Here is a 17,829-nt window from a genome sequence, read left to right as displayed (position 1 = left end):
TATATGTTGCCAACTCGGACTTCCCAAGCGCTTAGTACAGTGCTCTGCACACATTCATTCATTCATTCAATCGTATTTATTGAGCGCTTACTATGTGCAGAGCTCTGCACTAGAGAAGCAGCGTGGCTCATGGGAAAGAGCCCGGGCTTTGGAGTCAGAGGTCATGGGTTCAAATCCCGGCTCCGCCAATTGTCAGCTGTGTGACTTTGGGGAAGTCACTTCACTTCTCTGGGCCTCAGTTCCCTCATCTGTAAAATGGGGATGAAGACTGTGAGCCCCAAGTGGGACAACCTGATCACCTTGTATCCCCCCCAGCGCTTAGAACAGTGCTTTGCACATAGTAAGCGCTTAACAAATGCCATCATTACTATAGAGAAGCAGCGTGGCTCAGTGGGAAAGAGCCTGGGCTTTAGAGTCAGAGGTCAAGGGTTCAAATCCCGGCTCTGCCACTTGTCAGCTGTGTGACCTTGGGCAAGTCACTTCACTTCTCCGGGCCTCAGTTCCCTCATCTGTAAAATGGGGATGAAGACTGCGAGCCCCACGTGGGACAACCTGATCACCTTGTATCCCCCCAGCGCTTAAAACAGTGCTTTGCACATAGTAAGCGCTTAATAAATGCCATTATTATTATTACTAAGCCCTTAATTACTTACTAAGCACTTAATTACTCTTTTCCACTGAGCCACGCTGCTTCTCTCAATAAATACCATTGACGAAGATGAGGGAGATGGACACTAAAAAAATATTAATGATGTGTCCACATAGCTATCTCCCCTCCCACCTTCCCCTCCCCACAGCACTTGGGTATATATATATAATAAAATAGAGTAATAAATACGTACAAATATGTACAAATATATATCTATATATATCTATATAATAATAATAATAATAATAATGTTGGCATTTGTTAAGCGCTTACTATGTGCAAAGCACTGTTCTAAGCACTGGAGGGGGATACAAAGTGATCAGGTTGTCCCATGTGGGGTTCACAGTCTTAATCCCCATTTTACAGATGAGGTAACTGAGGCTCAGAGAAGATATATATATATATATATAGATAGATAGATAGATATTTGTACATATTTATTACTCTATTTTATTAATACTTAGTCCAGTGCTCTGCACACAGTAAGTGCCCAGTAAATACGATTGAATGAATGAGTTAATGATGCTTGTATTTCTGTAATTCTATTTATTCTGATGGTATTGATGTCTTTCTACTTTTGTTGTTGTTGTCTGTCTCCCCCTTCTAGACCGCGAGCCCGGCGTCGGGAAGGGATTGTCTCTATCTGTTGCCGAGTTGCGCTTTCCAAGCGCTTAGTACGATTGAATGAATGAATCATCAATCGTATTTATTGAGCGCTTACTATGGGCAGAGCACTGGACTAAGCGCTTGGGAAGTACAAATTGGCCACGTCTAGAGACAGTCCCTACCCAACAGTGGGCTCACAGTCTAAAAGGGGGAGACAGGGAACAAAACCAAACATACGAACAAAATAGAATAAATAGAATAGATATGTACAAGTAAAATAAATAAATAGAGTAATAACTATTCTCCACGGGGCCCCCAGCTCTGTGAGCCCCCCGTGGGACAGCCTGATCACCCTGTAACCTCCCCAGCGCTTGGAACAGTACTTTGCACATAGTAAGCGCTTAATAAATCCCATTATTATTATCTTGCATCTACCCCAGCGCTTAGAACGGTACTTTGCACATAGTAAGTGCTTAATAAATGCCATTACTATCATTATTATCTTGTATCTACACCAGCGCTTAAAACAGTGCTTTGCACATAGTAAGCACTTAATAAATGCCATTAGTATCATTATTATTATCTTGTATCTACCCCAGTGCTTAGAACAGTACTTTGCACATAGTAAGTGCTTAATAAATGCCATTATTATTATTATCTTGTATCTACCCCAGCGCTTAGAACAGTGCTTTGCACATAGTAAGCGCTTAATAGATGCTATTATCATTATTATTATTATCTTGTATCTACCCCAGCGCTTAGAACAGTACTTTGCACATAATAAGTGCTTAATAAATGCCATTATTATTATTATCTTGTATCTACCCCAGCGCTTAGAACAGTGCTTTGCACATAGTAAGCACTTAATAAATGCCATTAGTATCATTATTATTATCTTGTATCTACCCCAGCCCTTAGAACAGTGCTTACCACATAGTAAGCGCTTAATAGATGCCATTATCATTATTATTATCTTGTATCTACCCCAGCGCTTAGAACGGTTCCTTGCACATAGTAAGCGCTTAATAAATGCCATTATTATTATTATTATCTTGTATCTACCCCAGTGCTTACAACAGTGCTTTGCACATAGTAAGCACTTAATAAATGCCATTAGTATCATTATTATTATCTTGTATCTACCCCAGCCCTTAGAACAGTGCTTTGCACATAGTAAGCGCTTAATGGATGCCATTATCATTATTATTATCTTGTATCTACCCCAGCGCTTAGAACGGTACTTTGCACATAGTAAGCGCTTAATAAATGCCATTATTATTATTATTATCTTGTATCTACCCCAGCGCTTACAACAGTGCTTTGCACATAGTAAGCACTTAATAAATGCCATTAGTATCATTATTATTATCTTGTATCTACCCCAGCCCTTACAACAGTGCTTTGCACATAGTAAGCGCTTAACAGATGCCATTGAATGAATGAATAATAATAATAATAATAATAATAATGGCGTTTGTTAAGCGCTTACTATGTGCAGAGCACTGTTCTAAGCGCTGAATAAGCACAACCCAACTGGTGAGATCGCCCCTCTGAGCCCCCCGGGGCTCTGGATGCCCGAATGGACTCGGTTCGGTGTTTGTTGCGATAAAGGCAGCCCTGAGCCTTCCTGAAACATCCTCTCCCATTCCCTGAAGCTGAATATTGGTGCCATTGGGAGGTTTGGGATTCTCCATCATCATCATCATCATCATCATCATCAATTGTATTTATTGAGCGCTTACTATGTGCAGAGCACTGTACTGAGTGCTTGGGAAGTACAAATTGGCAACGTCTAGAGACGGTCCCTACCCAACGGCGGGCTCGCAGTCTAAAAGGGGGAGACGGAGAACAAAACCAAACATACTAATAAAATAAACAGAATAGATATGTACAAGTAAAATAAATAGAGAAATAAATAGAGTAATAACTATTCTCCACGGGGCCCCCAGCTCTGTGAGCCCCCCGTGGGACAGCCTGATCACCTTGTAACCTCCCCAGCGCTTGGAACAGTACTTTGCACATAGTAAGCGCTTAACAAATCCCATTATTATTATCTTGCATCTACCCCAGCGCTTAGAACAGTGCTTTGCACATAGTAAGTGCTTAATAAATGCCATTATTATTATTATTATTATCTTGTATCTACCCCAGCGCTTAGAACAGTGCTTTGCACATAGTAAGTGCTTAATAAATGCCATTATGATTATCTTGTATCTACCCCAGCGCTTAGAACAGTACTTTGCACATAGTAAGTGCTTAATAAATGCCATTATTATTATTATTATTATCTTGTATCTACCCCAGTGCTTAGAACAGTGCTTTGCACATAGTAAGCGCTTAATAAATGCCATTATTATTATTATTATTATTATCTTGTATCTACCCCAGCGCTTAAAACAGTGCTTTGCACATAGTAAGCGCTTAATAAATGCCATTATTATCATTATTATTATCTTGTATCTACCCCAGCCCTTAGAACAGTGCTTTGCACACAGTAAGCGCTTAATAGATGCCATTATCATTATTATTATTATCTTGTATCTACCCCAGCGCTTAGAACAGTGCTTTGCACATAGAAAGCGCTTAATAAATGCCATCAACATTATTATTATTATTATTAAAGAGCTCTTCAAAGTAATAATAATAATAATGATGATACAAGGTGATCAAGTTGTCCCATGTCGGGCTCACAGTCTTAATCCCCATTTTACAGATGAGGGAACTGAGGCTCAGAGAAGTTAAGTGACTTGCTCAAGGTCACACAACGGACATGTAGTGGAGTCTGCATTCGAACCCATGACCCACGAACCCATGAACAGTGCTTTGCACATAGTAAGCGCTTAATAAATGCCATTGTTATTATTATTATTATCTTGTATCTACCCCAGCACTCAGAACAGTGCTTTGCACATAGTAAGCACTTAATAAATGCCATTATTATTATTATTATCTTGTATCTACCCCAGCGCTTAACAGTGCTTTGCATATAGTAAGCACTTAATAAATGCCATTATTATTATTATTATTATCTTGTATCTACCCCAGCGCTTAAAACAGTGCTTTGCATGTAGTAAGCACTTAATAAATGCCATTATTATTATTATTATCTTGTATCTACCCCAGCGCTTAGAACAGTGCTTTGCATGTAGTAAGCACTTAATAAATGCCATTATTATTATCTTGTATCTACCCCAGAACTTCGAACAGTGCTTTGCATGTAGTAAGCACTTAATAAATGCCATTATTATTATCTAGTATCTACCCCAGCGCTTAGAACAGTGCTTTGCACGTAGTAAGCGCTTAATAAATGCCATTATTATTATTATTATTATTATCTTGTACCTACCCCAGCACTTAAAACAGTGCTTTGCATGTAGTAAGCACTTAATAAATGCCATTATTATTATCTTGTATCTACCCCAGCGCTCAGAACAGCGCTTTGCACATAGTAAGCACTTAATAAATGCCATTATTATTATTATTATTATCTTGGATCTACCCCAGCGCTTAAAACAGTGCTTTGCATGTAGTAAGCACTTAATAAATACCATTACTATTATCTTGTATCTACCCCAGCGCTTAAAACAGTGCTTTGCACGTAGTAAGCACTTAATAAATCCCATTATTATTATTATTATTATCTTGTATCTACCCCAGCGCTTAAAACAGTGCTTTGCATGTAGTAAGCACTTAATAAATGCCATTATTATTATCTTGTATCTACCCCAGCGCTCAGAACAGCGCTTTGCACATAGTAAGCGCTTAATAAATGCCATTATTATTATTATCTTGGATCTACCCCAGCGCTTAAAACAGTGCTTTGCATATAGTAAGCACTTAATAAATGCCATTATTACTATTATTATCTTGTATCTACCCCAGTGCTTAAAACAGTGCTTTGCATGTAGTAAGTGCTTAATAAATGCCATTATTATTATTATTATTATCTTGTATCTACCCCAGCGCTTAAAACAGTGCTTTGCATGTAGTAAGCACTTAATAAATGCCATTATTATTATCTTGTATCTACCCCAGCGCTTAAAACAGTGCTTTGCATGTAGTAAGCACTTAATAAATGCCATTATTATTATTATCTTGTATCTACCCCAGCGCTTAAAACAGCGCTTTGCATATAGTAAGCACTTAATAAATGCCATTATTATTATTATTATCTCATATCTACCCCAGCGCTTAAAACAGTGCTTTGCATGTAGTAAGCACTTAATAAATGCCATTATTATTATCTTGTATCTACCCCAGCGCTCAGAACAGCGCTTTGCATATAGCAAGCGCTTAATAAATGCCATTATTATTATTATCCCGGCTGCTCTTTCCCTCCCTCTTCCTCGCGGGACTCTCCGACTTCGGCCGTCGCTCCAAAGCACAGGCGGTCGGCATCGGCCGCCGCCGGTCCGTTACCCCGGCGATCTAAATAAGAATAATAATAATGGCATTTATTAAGCGCTTACTATGTGCAAAGCACTGTTCTAAGCACTGGGGAGGTTACAAGGTGAACAGGTTGTCCCACGGGGGGCTCACAGTCTCAATCCCCATTTTCCAGATGAGGGAACTGAGGCCCAGAGAAGTGAAGTGACTTGCCCAAAGTCACCCAGCTGCCAAGTGGCGGAGCCGGGGGTTTGAACCCATGACTTCTGACTCCAAAGCCCGGGCTCTTCTCCACTAAACCAGATCTTGCTGTGTGATCTTGGGCAAGTCACTTCACTTCTCTGGGCCTCAGTTACCTCACCTGTAAAATGGGGATTAAGACTGTGAGCCCCACGTGGGACAACCTGATCGCCCGGTATCCTCCCCAGCGCTTAGAACGGTGCTTTGCACATAGTAAGCGCTTAATAAATGCCAATTATTATTATTATTAAACCACTAAACCGCTCGGGATCGGGCAGAGCTGAGTTCCCGCCAAGCTCCCGGAGCCGCATCCCAACCTCCGGCTTAGTCCAGCGCTCCGCACAAAGTAAGCGCTCAATAAATCCGATTGATTGACAGGGTCCCGACCCCGGCCTGGCCTCTACTTACTCATATTCAGCGCGGCCATCCCGCCCTGGGGGGCCGCCGGGTAGACGCTCGGGACATTGGTGGTCATGAAATCCGCGATCTGCTGCAGCGCCAAGAGGCCCGTGGGGTTCTTCCCTTTCTTGAACTGTTCCTGGATCATCGACTCCAGTTCTTCACAGAATGCCTGCGGAGAAATCCCAGGGTGACGGTTTGACCGGCGGAACCGTCCCCGGGGGAGAGTGAGGCCTGAAGATCATTATTATTATTATTATTATTATTATGGGTTCAAATCCCGGCCCTGCCAATTGCTTCTTCCCTTTCTTGAACTGTTCCTGGATCATCGACTCCAGCTCTTCACAGAATGCCTGCGGAGAAATCCCAGGGTGACGTTTTGACCGGCGGAACCGTCCCCGGGGGAGAGTGAGGCCTGAAGATCATCATCATCATCATTATTATTATTATTATTATTATTATTATTATTATTATTATTATTATGGGTTCAAATCCCGGCTCAGCCAATTGCTTCTTCCCTTTCTTGAACTGTTCCTGGATCATCGACTCCAGCTCTCCACAAAATGCCTGCGGAGAAATCCCAGGGTGACGGTTTGACCGGCGGAACCGTCCCCAGGGGAGAGTGATGCCTAAAGATCATCATCATTATTATTATTATTATTATTATTATTATTATTATGGGTTCAAATCCCGGCCCTGCCAATTGCTTCTTCCCTTTCTTGAACTGTTCCTGGATCATCGACTCCAGCTCTTCACAAAATGCCTGCGGAGAAATCCCAGGGTGACGGTTTGACCGGCAGAACCGTCCCCGGGGGACAGTAATGCCTGAATATCATCATCATTATTATTATTATTATTATTATTATGGGTTATTATTATTATTATGGGTTCAAATCCCGGCCCTGCCAATTGCTTCTTCCCTTTCTTGAACTGTTCCTGGATCATCGACTCCAGCTCTTCACAGAATGCCTGCGGAGAAATCCTGGGGTGACGTTTTGACCGGCGGAACCGTCCCCGGGGGAGAGTGAGGCCTGAAGATCATCATCATCATCATCATTATTATTATTATTATGGGTTATTATTATTATTATTATTATTATTATTATTATTATGAGTTCAAATCCCGGCCCTGCCAATTGCTTCTTCCCTTTCTTGAACTGTTCCTGGATCATCGACTCCAGCTCTTCACAAAATGCCTGCGGAGAAATCCCAGGGTAACATTTTGACCGGCGGAACCGTCCCCGGGGGAGAGTGAGGCCTGAAGATCATCATTATTATTATTATTATTATTATGGGTTCAAATCCCGGCCCTGCCAATTGCTTCTTCCCTTTCTTGAACTGTTCCTGGATCATCGACTCCAGCTCTTCACAGAATGCCTGCGGAGAAATCCCAGGGTGACGGTTTGACCGGCGGAACCGTCCCCGGGGGAGAGTGAGGCCTGAAGATCATCATCATCATCATTATTATTATTATTATTATTATTATTATTATTATGGGTTCAAATCCCGGCTCTGCCAATTGCTTCTTCCCTTTCTTGAACTGTTCCTGGATCATCGACTCCAGCTCTTCACAGAATGCCTGCGGAGAAATCCCAGGGTGACGTTTTGACCGGCGGAACCGTCCCCGGGGGAGAGTGAGGTCTGAAGATCATCATCATCATCATTATTATTATTATTATTATTATCATTATTATTATTATGGGTTCAAATCCCGGCCCTGCCAATTGCTTCTTCCCTTTCTTGAACTGTTCCTGGATCATCGACTCCAGCTCTTCACAGAATGCCTGCGGAGAAATTCCAGGGTGACGTTTTGACCGGCGGAACCGTCCCCGGGGGAGAGTGAGGCCTGAAGATCATCATCATCATCATCATCATCATCATTTTTATTATTATTATTCTTATTATTATTATTATTATTATTATTATTATGGGTTCAAATCCCGGCTCTGCCAATTGCTTCTTCCCTTTCTTGAACTGTTCCTGGATCATCGACTCCAGTTCTTCACAGAATGCCTGCGGAGAAATCCCAGGGTGACGTTTTGATCGGCGGAACCGTCCATGGGGGAGAGTGAGGCCTGAAGATCATCATCATCATCATTATTATTATTATTATTATTATTATTATTATGGGTTCAAATCCCGGCTCCGCCAATTGCCAGCTGTGTGACTTTGGGCGAGTCACTTGACTTCTCTGGGCCTCAGTTCCCTCATCTGGAAAGTGGGGATTAAGATTGTGAGCCCCCCGTGGGACAACCTGATCACCTTGTATCTTCCCCAGCGCTTAGAACACTGTTTTGCACATAGTAAGCGCTTAACAACTGCCATTATTATTATTATTATTATTATTAATTATGGGTTCAAATCCCAGCTCTGCCAATTGCCAGCTGGGTGACTTTGGGCGAGTCACTTGACTTTTCTGGGCCTCAGTTCCCTCACCTGGAAAATGGGGATTAAGACTCTGAGCCGCACACGGGACAACCTGATCACCTTGTATCCTCCCCAGCGCCTAGAACAGTGCTTTGCACATAGTAAGCGCTTAACAACCGCCATCATTATCATTATTATTATGGGTTCAAATCCCGGCTCCGCCAATTGCCAGCTGTGGGACTTGGGGTGAGTCACTTGACTTCTCTGGGCCTCAGTTCCCTCATCTGGAAAGTGGGGATTAAGATTGTGAACCCCACGTGGGACAACCTGATCACCTTGTATCTTCCCCAGTGCTTAGAACAGTGCTCTGCACATAGTAAGCGCTTAACAATCACCACCATTATCATTATTATTATGGGTTCAAATCCCGGCTCTGCCAATTGTCAGCTGGGTGACTTTGGGCGAGTCACTTGACTTCTCTGGGCCTCAGTTCCCTCATCTGGAAAATGGAGATGAAGACTGTGAGCTCCCCGTGGGACAACCTCATCACTTTGTAACCTCCCCAGCGCTTAGTACAGTGCTTTGCACATAGTAAGCACTTAACAACTGCCGGCTCCGCCAATTAGCTGTGTGACTTGGGCAAGTCACTTAACTTCTCTATGCCTCAGTTCCCTCATCTGTAAAAGGGGGATTAAGTCTGTGAGCCCCACGTGGGACAACCTAATCACCTTGTATCCCCCCAGAGCTTAGAACAGTGCTTTGCACGTAGTAAGCGCTTAATAAATGCCATCATCATCATCATCATCATCAATCGTATTTACTGAGCGCTTACTGTGTGCAGAGCACTGGACTAAGCGCTTGGGAAGTACAAATTGGCAACATATAGAGACAGTCCCTACCCAGCAGTGGGCTCACAGTCTAAAAGATCATTTTTAGTGATAATAATGATAGCATTTATTAAGCGCTTACTACTACTACTAATAATAATGGCATTTGTTCGAATCCCGGCTCTGCCACTCGTCAGCTGTGTGGCCTTGGGCAAGTCACTTAACTTCTCTGAGCCTCAGTTACCTCATCTGGAAAATGGGGATTAAGTCTGTGAGCCCCATGTGGGACAACTTGATTACTGTGTATCCACCCCGGCGCTTAGAACAAGCACTTAATAAATGCCATCATTATTATTATTATTATTTGTTAAGCGCTTACTATGTGCAAGGCACTGTTCTAAGCGCTGGGGGGGGGGTACAATGTGATCAGGTTGTCCCACGGGGGGCTCACAGTCTTCATCCCCATTTTCCAGATGAGGGAACTGAGGCTCGGAGAAGTTAAGTGACTTGCCCAAGGCCACACAGCTTTCAAGTGGCGGAGCCGGAATTCGAATCCATGACCTCTGGCTCTCAAGCCACGCTATGTGCCTAGCACTGTTCTAAGCACCGGGGAGGTGACAAGGTGAACAGGCTGTCCCACAGGGGGCTCACAGTCTTCATCCCCATTTGACAGATGAGGGAACTGAGGCCCAGAGAAGTGAAGTGACTTGCCCCAAGCCACAGAGCTAGCAATTGGCGGAGCCGGGATTTGAACCCATGACCTCTGACTCCAAAGCCCGGGCTCTTTCCACATATATATATGAAATATATATATATATGTTTGTACATATTTATTACTCTATTTATTTATTTTACTTGTACATATCTATTCTATTTATTTTATTTTGTTAGTATGTTTGGTTTTGTCTCCCCCTTTTAGACTGTGAGCCCACTGCTGGGTAGGGACTGTCCCTATATGTTGCCAACTTGTACTTCCCAAGCGCTTAGTACAGTGCTCTGCACACAGTAAGCGCTCAATAAATACGATTGATTGATTGATTGATTTCCACTGAAGCCACGCTGCTTTGGTTTAGTACCAAAACTCCCAGCCGGGCAGATAGAAGGGGGCTAAAAAAATCCCTCCCCCTACCCCCAATGCAACCCCACCAGGATATCATCAAATTCATAGCTTCTCATCCCATCATTATTATTATTATTATTATTATTATTATTATCAAAGCCCTATTGAGAGCTCACCGCCTCCAGGAGGCCTTCCCAGACTGAGCCCCCCTTTCCCTCTCCTCCTCCTCCCTTCCCCATCATCCCCCTCCCTCCCTCTGCCCTACCCCTTCCCCCTCCTCACAGCATTTGTGTATATTTGTACATATTTATTACTCAATTTATTTCACTAATGATGTGTATACAGCTATAATTCTATTTATTCTGATGGTATTCATTCATTCAATGACATTTATTGAGCGCTTACTGTGTGCAGAGCACTGTACTAAGCGCTTGATGGTACTGACACCTGTCTACTTGTTTTGCTCCGTTGTCTGTCTCCCCCTTCTAGACTGTGAGCCCGTTGTTGGGAAGGGACCGTCAATCAATCAATCGTATTTATTGAGTGCTTACTGTGTGCAAACCACTGTACTAAGCGCTTGGGAAGTCCAAGTTGGCAACATATAGAGACGGTCCCTACCCAACAGTGGGCTCACAGTCTCTATATGTTGCCAACGTGGACTTCCCAAGCGCTTCGTACAGTGCTCTGCACACATTAAGCGCTCAATAAATATGATTGAATGAATGAATGAGTGAACGTATAATTCTCTTTATCTGTTGAGAAGCAGCGTGGCTCAGTGGAAAGAGCCCGGGCTTTGGAGTCAGAGGTCATGGGTTCAAATCCCGGCTCCGCCAACTGTCGGCTGTGTGACTTTAGGCAAGTCACTTAACTTCTCTGGGCTTCAGTTCCCTCATCTGTAAAATGGGGATTAAAACTGTGAGCCCCCCGTGGGACAACCTGATCACCTTGTAACCTCCCCAGTACTTAGAACAGTGCTTTGCACATAGTAAACGCTTAATAAATGCCATTATTATTATTATTCTATTGATGCCTGTCAACTTGTTTTGTTTTGTTGTCTGTCTCCCCCTCCTAGACTGCAAGCCCGTTGTTGGGTAGGGACTGTCTCTATCTGGCGCCGAATTGCACTTTCCAAGCGCTTAGTACAGTGCTCTGCACACAGTAAGCGCTCAATAAACTGGAATGAATCTATAATTTTATTTATCTATTCGGATGATATTGTCACCTGTCTACTTGTTTTGTTTTGTCGTCTGCCTCCCCCTCCTAGACTGCAAGCTCGTTGTTGGGTAGGGACTGTCTCTAACTGGTGCCGAATTGTACTTTCCAAGCGCTTAGTACAGTGCTCTGCACACAGTAAGCGCTCAATAAGCAGGAATGAATCTATAATTCTATTTATCTGTTCTGATGATATTGTCACCTGTCTACTTGTTTTGTTTTGTTGTCTGTCTCCCCCTTCTAGACTGTGAGCCCGTTGGTGGGTAGGGACCATCTCTATCTGGTGCCAAATTGTACTTTCCAGGCGCTTAGTACAGTGCTCTGCACATAGTAAGCGCTCAATAAACTGGAATGAACCTATAATTTTATTTATCTATTCGGATGATATTGTGACCTGTCTACTTGTCTTGTTTTGTCATCTGTCTCCCCCTCCTAGACTGCAAGCTCGTTGTTGGGTAGGGACTGTCTCTAACTGGTGCCGAATTGTACTTTCCAAGCGCTTAGTACAGTGCTCTGCACACAGTAAGCACTCAATAAGCAGGAATTAATCTATAATTCTATTTATCTATTCTGATGATATTGTCACCTGTCTACTTGTTTTGTTTTGTTGTCTGTCTCCCCCTTCTAGACTGTGAGCCCGTTGGTGGGTAGGGACCGTCTCTATCTGGTGCCAAATTGTACTTTCCAGGCGCTTAGTACAGTGCTCTACACATAGTAAGCGCTCAATAAACTGGAATGAACCTATAATTTTATTTATCTATTCTGATGATATTGTGACCTGTCTACTTGTCTTGTTTTGTCATCTGTCTCCCCCTCCTAGACTGCAAGCTCGTTGTTGGGTAGGGACTGTCTCTAACTGGTGCCGAATTGTACTTTCCAAGCGCTTAGTACAGTGCTCTGCACACAGTAAGCGCTCAATAAGCAGGAATGAATCTAAATAATTCTATTTATCTATTCTGATGATATTGTCACCTGTCTACTTGTTTTGTTTTGTTGTCTGTCTCCCCCTTCTAGACTGTGAGCCCGTTGGTGGGTAGGGACCGTCTCTATCTGGTGCCGAATTGTACTTTCCAGGCGCTTAGTACAGTGCTCTGCACACAGTAAGCACTCAATAAATTGGAATGAATCTATAATTTTATTTATCTATTCTGATGATATTGTCACCAGTCTACTTGTTCTGTTTTGTTGTCTGTCTCCCCCTTCTAGACTGTAAGCCCGTTGGTGGGTAGGGACCGTCTCTATCTGGTGCCAAACTGTACTTTTCAACCCTATTTTTTGAGCGCTTACTGTGTGCAAAACACTATACTAAGTGCTTGGGACAGTACAATATAACAATGTAACAGACACAATCCCTGCCCATAACAACCTTACAGTCTAGAGGGGGAGGCCGACTTTAATATAAATAGAGAAATTACAATCCCTGCCCATAACAACCTTACAGTCTAGAGGGGGAGACTGACTTTAATATACATGGAGAAATTACAATCCCTGCCCATAACAGAGAAGCAGCGTGGCTCAGTGGAAAGAGCCTGGGCTTTGGAGTCAGAGGTCGTGGGTTCAAATCCCGGCTCCGCCAATTGTCAGCTGGGTGACTTTGGGCAAGTCACTTCACTTCTCTGGGCCTCAGTTCCCTCATCTGGAAAATGGGGATTAAGACTGTGATCCCCCCGTCTTACCTCCTTCCCTTCCCCACAGCACCTGTATATATGTTTCTACATATTTATTACTCTATTTAGAGAAGCAGCGTGGCTCATTGGAAAGAGCCCGGGCTTTGGTGTCAGAGGTCATGGGTTCAAATCTCAGCTCCGCCAATTGTCAGCTGTGTGACTTTGGGCAAGTCACTTCACTTCTCTGGGCCTCAGTTACCTCATCTGTAAAATGGGGATGAAGACTGTGAGCCCCCTGTGGGACAACCTGATCACCTTGTAATCTCCCCAGCGCTTAGAACAGTGCTTTGCACATAGTAAGCGCTTAATAAATGCTATCATTATTATTATTATTATTAATATAACAACCTTACAGTCTAGGGGGGAGGCCGACTTTAATATACATAGAGAAATTACAATCCCTGCCCATTACAACTTTACAGTATAGAGGGGGAGGCCGACTTTAATATAAATAGAGAAATTACAATCCCTGCCCATAACAACCTTACAGTCTAGAGGGGGAGGCCGACTTTAATATACATGGAGAAATTACAATCCCTGCCCATAACAACCTTACAGTCTAGAGGGGGAGGCCAACTTTAATATACATAGAGAAATTACAATCCCTGCCCATAACAACCTTACAGTCTAGAGGGGGAGGCCGACTTTAATATACATAGAGAAATTACAATCCCTGCCCATAACAACCTTACAGTCTAGAGGGGGAGGCCAACTTTAATATAAATAGAGAAATTACAATCCCTGCCCATAACAACCTTACAGTCTAGAGGGGGAGACCGACTTTAATATACATGGAGAAATTACAATCCCTGCCCATAACAACCTTACAGTCTAGAGGGGGAGGCCAACTTTAATATAAATAGAGAAATCACAATCCCTGCCCAACACAACCTTACAGTCTAGAGGGGGAGGCCGACTTTAATATAAATAGAGAAATTACAATCCCTGCCCATAACAACCTTACAGTCTAGAGGGGGAGGCCGACTTTAATATAAATAGAGAAATTACAATCTCTGCCCATAACAACCTTACAGTCTAGAGGGGGAGGCCGACTTTAATATAGAGAAATTACAATCCCTGCCCATAACAACCTTACAGTCTAGAGGGGGAGGCCGACTTTAATATACATGGAGAAATTACAATCCCTGCCCATCGCAACCTTACAGTCTAGAGGGGGAGGCCAACTTAAATATACATGGAGAAATTACAATCCCTGCCCATAACAACCTTACAGTCTAGAGGGGGAGGCCAACTTTAATATAAATAGAGAAATTACAATCCCTGCCCATAACAACCTTACAGTCTAGAGGGGGAGGCCGACTTTAATATAAATAGAGAAATTACAATCCCTGCCCATAACAACCTTACAGTCTAGAGGGGGAGGCCAAATTTAATATACATAGAAAAATTACAATCCCTGCCCATAACAACCTCACAGTCTAGAGGGGGAGGCCGACTTTAATATACATGGAGAAATTACAATCCCTGCCCATAGCAACCTTACAGTCTAGAGGGGGAGACTGACTTTAATATACATGGAGAAATTACAATCTCTGCCCGTAACAACTTTACAGTCTAGAGGGGGAGGCCGACTTTAATATACAAGGAGAAATTACAATCCCTGCCCATAACAACCTTACAGTCTAGAGGGGGAGACTGACTTTAATATACAAGGAGAAATTACAATCCCTGCCCATAGCAACCTTACAGTCTAGAGGGGGAGACTGACTTTAATATACATGGAGAAATTACAATCTCTGCCCGTAACAACTTTACAGTCTAGAGGGGGAGGCCGACTTTAATATATGTAGAGAAATTACAATCCCTGCCCATAACAACCTTACAGTCTAAAGGGGGAGGTCGACTTTAATATACATGGAGAAATTACAATCCCTGCCCATCACAACCTTACAGTCTAGAGGGGGAGGCCGACTTAAATATACATAGAGAAATCACAATCCCTGCCCATAACAACCTTACAGTCTAGAGGGGGAGACCGACTTTAATATACTTAGAAAAATTGCAATCCCTGCCCACAACAACCTTACAGTCTAGAGGGGGAGGCCGACTTTAATATAGATAGAGAAATTACAGATGTGCACTACTTTCCAAGCGCTTAGTACAGTGCTCTGCACACGGTCAGCGCTCAAGAAATACGATTGAATGAATGAACCCTACAGCGAGGCACCCAGTTTGCCACGGCCCCGAACAGGACGACGTCCGTCTCGAGGCCGGGAACCCAATGCCCTTGTCTTACGGGACTCTGCAGGATCATGGAGACCCTCTTCTTCTGCTCCATCATGTTGAAATCCTGACGGAGGTCCGGGGCCATGTTCCTCTCTCGCAGATATTCCGGATTGTTCTCATCCACTCGGTCGAAGTACCGCTCCCTGTGAGGGGCCGTGGTCGGGGGTGGTGAGGTCACCACCGCTGCCCCTGTGTCACCGTTCATGGCCCGGCTTTACAGGTCCCTGGGGAAGGGCAAAACGACACGCAATTACCACACCAACAGGATCCATCGTCTTCAACTGTCACTTCACGTCTCCGGGCCTCAGTGACCTCATCTGGAAAATGGGGATGAAGACTGGGAGCCCCCCCGTGGGGCAACCTGATCACCTTGTAACCTCCCCAGCGCTTAGAACGGTGCTTTGCTCATAGTGTTGGGTAGGGACCGTCTCTATATGTTGCCAACTTGGACTTCCCAAGCGCTCAGTACAGTGCTCTGCACACAGTGAAGCGCTCAATAAATACGACTGAATGAATGAAAGGAGGCACTTAATAAATGCCATCATTATTATCTTCAAAGTCCAACCTGCTGTTCAGGTATCGCTGGCCCAACCGATGGAAATAAGAATAATAATAATGATGGCATTTGTTAAGCGCTTGCTATGCACAAAGCACTGTTCTAAGCGCTGGGGAGGTTACAATGTGATCAGGCTGTCCCACGGGGGGCTCACAGTCTTCATCCCTTAACTTCTCAGTGCCTCAGTTCCCTCATCTGCAAAATTCATTCATTCAATCGTATTTATTGATCGCTTACTGTGTGCAGAGCACTGTACTAAGCGCTTGGGAAGTCCAAGTTGGCAACATATAGAGACGGTCCCTACCCAACAGCGGGCTCACAGTCTAGAAGAATGGGGATTAAGACTATGAACCCTCCTCCTCCCCGTCTCCATCCCCCTCGCCTTACCTCCTTCCCTTCCCCACAGCACCTGTATATATGGATATATGTTTGTACGGATTTATTACTCTATTTATTTATTTTACTTGTACATATTTATTCTGTTGATTTTATTTTGTTAATATATTTTGTTTTGTTCTCTGTCTCCCCCTTCTAGACTGTGAGCCCGCTGTTGGGTAGGGACCGTCTCTAGATGTTGCCAACTTGGACTTCCCAAGCGCTTAGCACAGTGCTCTGCACACAGTAAGCGCTCAATAAATACGACTGATTGATTGCTTGATTCCCCACAGCACCTGTATATATGTATATACGTTTGTATGGATTTATTACTCTATTTATTTTACTTGTACATATTTATTCTATTTATTTTATTTTGTTAATATGTTTGGTTTTGTTCTCTGTCTCCCCCTTCTAGACTGTGAGCCCGCTGTTGGGTAGGGACCGTCTCTAGATGTTGCCAACCTGGACTTCCCAAGCGCTTAGCACAGTGCTCTGCACACAGTAAGCGCTCAATAAATACGACTGATTGATTGATTGATTCCCCACAGCACCTGCATATATGTATATACGTTTGTACGGATTTATTACTCTATTTCATTTGTGCATATTTATTCTACTTATTTTATTTTGTTAATATGTTTTGTTTTGTTCTCTGTCTCCCCCTTCTAGACTGTGAGCCCACTGTTGGGTAGGGACTGTCTCTATATGTTGCCAACTTGGACTTCCCAAGCGCTTAGCACAGTGATCTGCACACAGTAAGCGCTCAATATGATTGAATGAATGAATGAACAGTGCTTTGCGCATAGTAAGCGCTTAACAAATACCATTATTATCATTATTATTATCCCCATTTTCCAGATGAGGGAACTGAGGCCCAGAGAAGTGAAGTGACTTGCCCAAAGTCACACAGCTGACAATTGGCAGAGGCAGGATTTGAACCCATGAACCCATCTCTATATGTTGCCAACTTGTATTTCCCAAGCGCTTAGTACAGCGCTCTGCACACAGTAAGCGCTCAATAAATACGATTGAATGAATGAATGAATAAATACATATATCCAGGTGCTGTGGGGAGGGGAAGGAGGTAAGGCGAGGGGGATGGGGAGGGGGAGGTGGGGGCTCACTCAAGCGCTTAGTACAGTGCTCTGCACTCAGAAAGTGCTCAATAAATACGACTAACAGAATCTTTGAATTTTGTCACACTTCTCTCAAACAACTAGTCCACTGTCCTCCGC

General features: G+C 43.4%; 1 protein-coding gene across 9 annotated transcripts in view; it reads right to left on the bottom strand.

Moving 5' to 3' along the window:
- Positions 1-17,829, bottom strand: part of ADD1 (adducin 1) — a 146,440-nt gene that overhangs the window by 74,296 nt on the left and 54,315 nt on the right. For all 9 annotated transcript variants that reach the window (XM_038744570.1, XM_038744573.1, XM_038744571.1 and 6 more), the window contains exons 2-3: positions 15,671-15,884; positions 6,290-6,452 (exon numbers count right to left, since the gene is read on the bottom strand). In XM_038744570.1, the coding sequence (XP_038600498.1) occupies positions 6,290-6,452; positions 15,671-15,865 (358 nt within the window). In that variant the 5' untranslated portion in view covers positions 15,866-15,884. The remainder of the gene's footprint in view (positions 1-6,289; positions 6,453-15,670; positions 15,885-17,829) is intronic.

The sequence above is a fragment of the Tachyglossus aculeatus genome, chromosome 4 (genome assembly GCF_015852505.1).
Source record: "Tachyglossus aculeatus isolate mTacAcu1 chromosome 4, mTacAcu1.pri, whole genome shotgun sequence".
In the NCBI taxonomy this organism is placed as follows: Eukaryota; Metazoa; Chordata; class Mammalia; order Monotremata; family Tachyglossidae; genus Tachyglossus; species Tachyglossus aculeatus.
The sequence above is the reverse complement of the archived record's forward strand: the minus strand, read 5'-3'. Positions and strand labels throughout refer to the sequence as shown.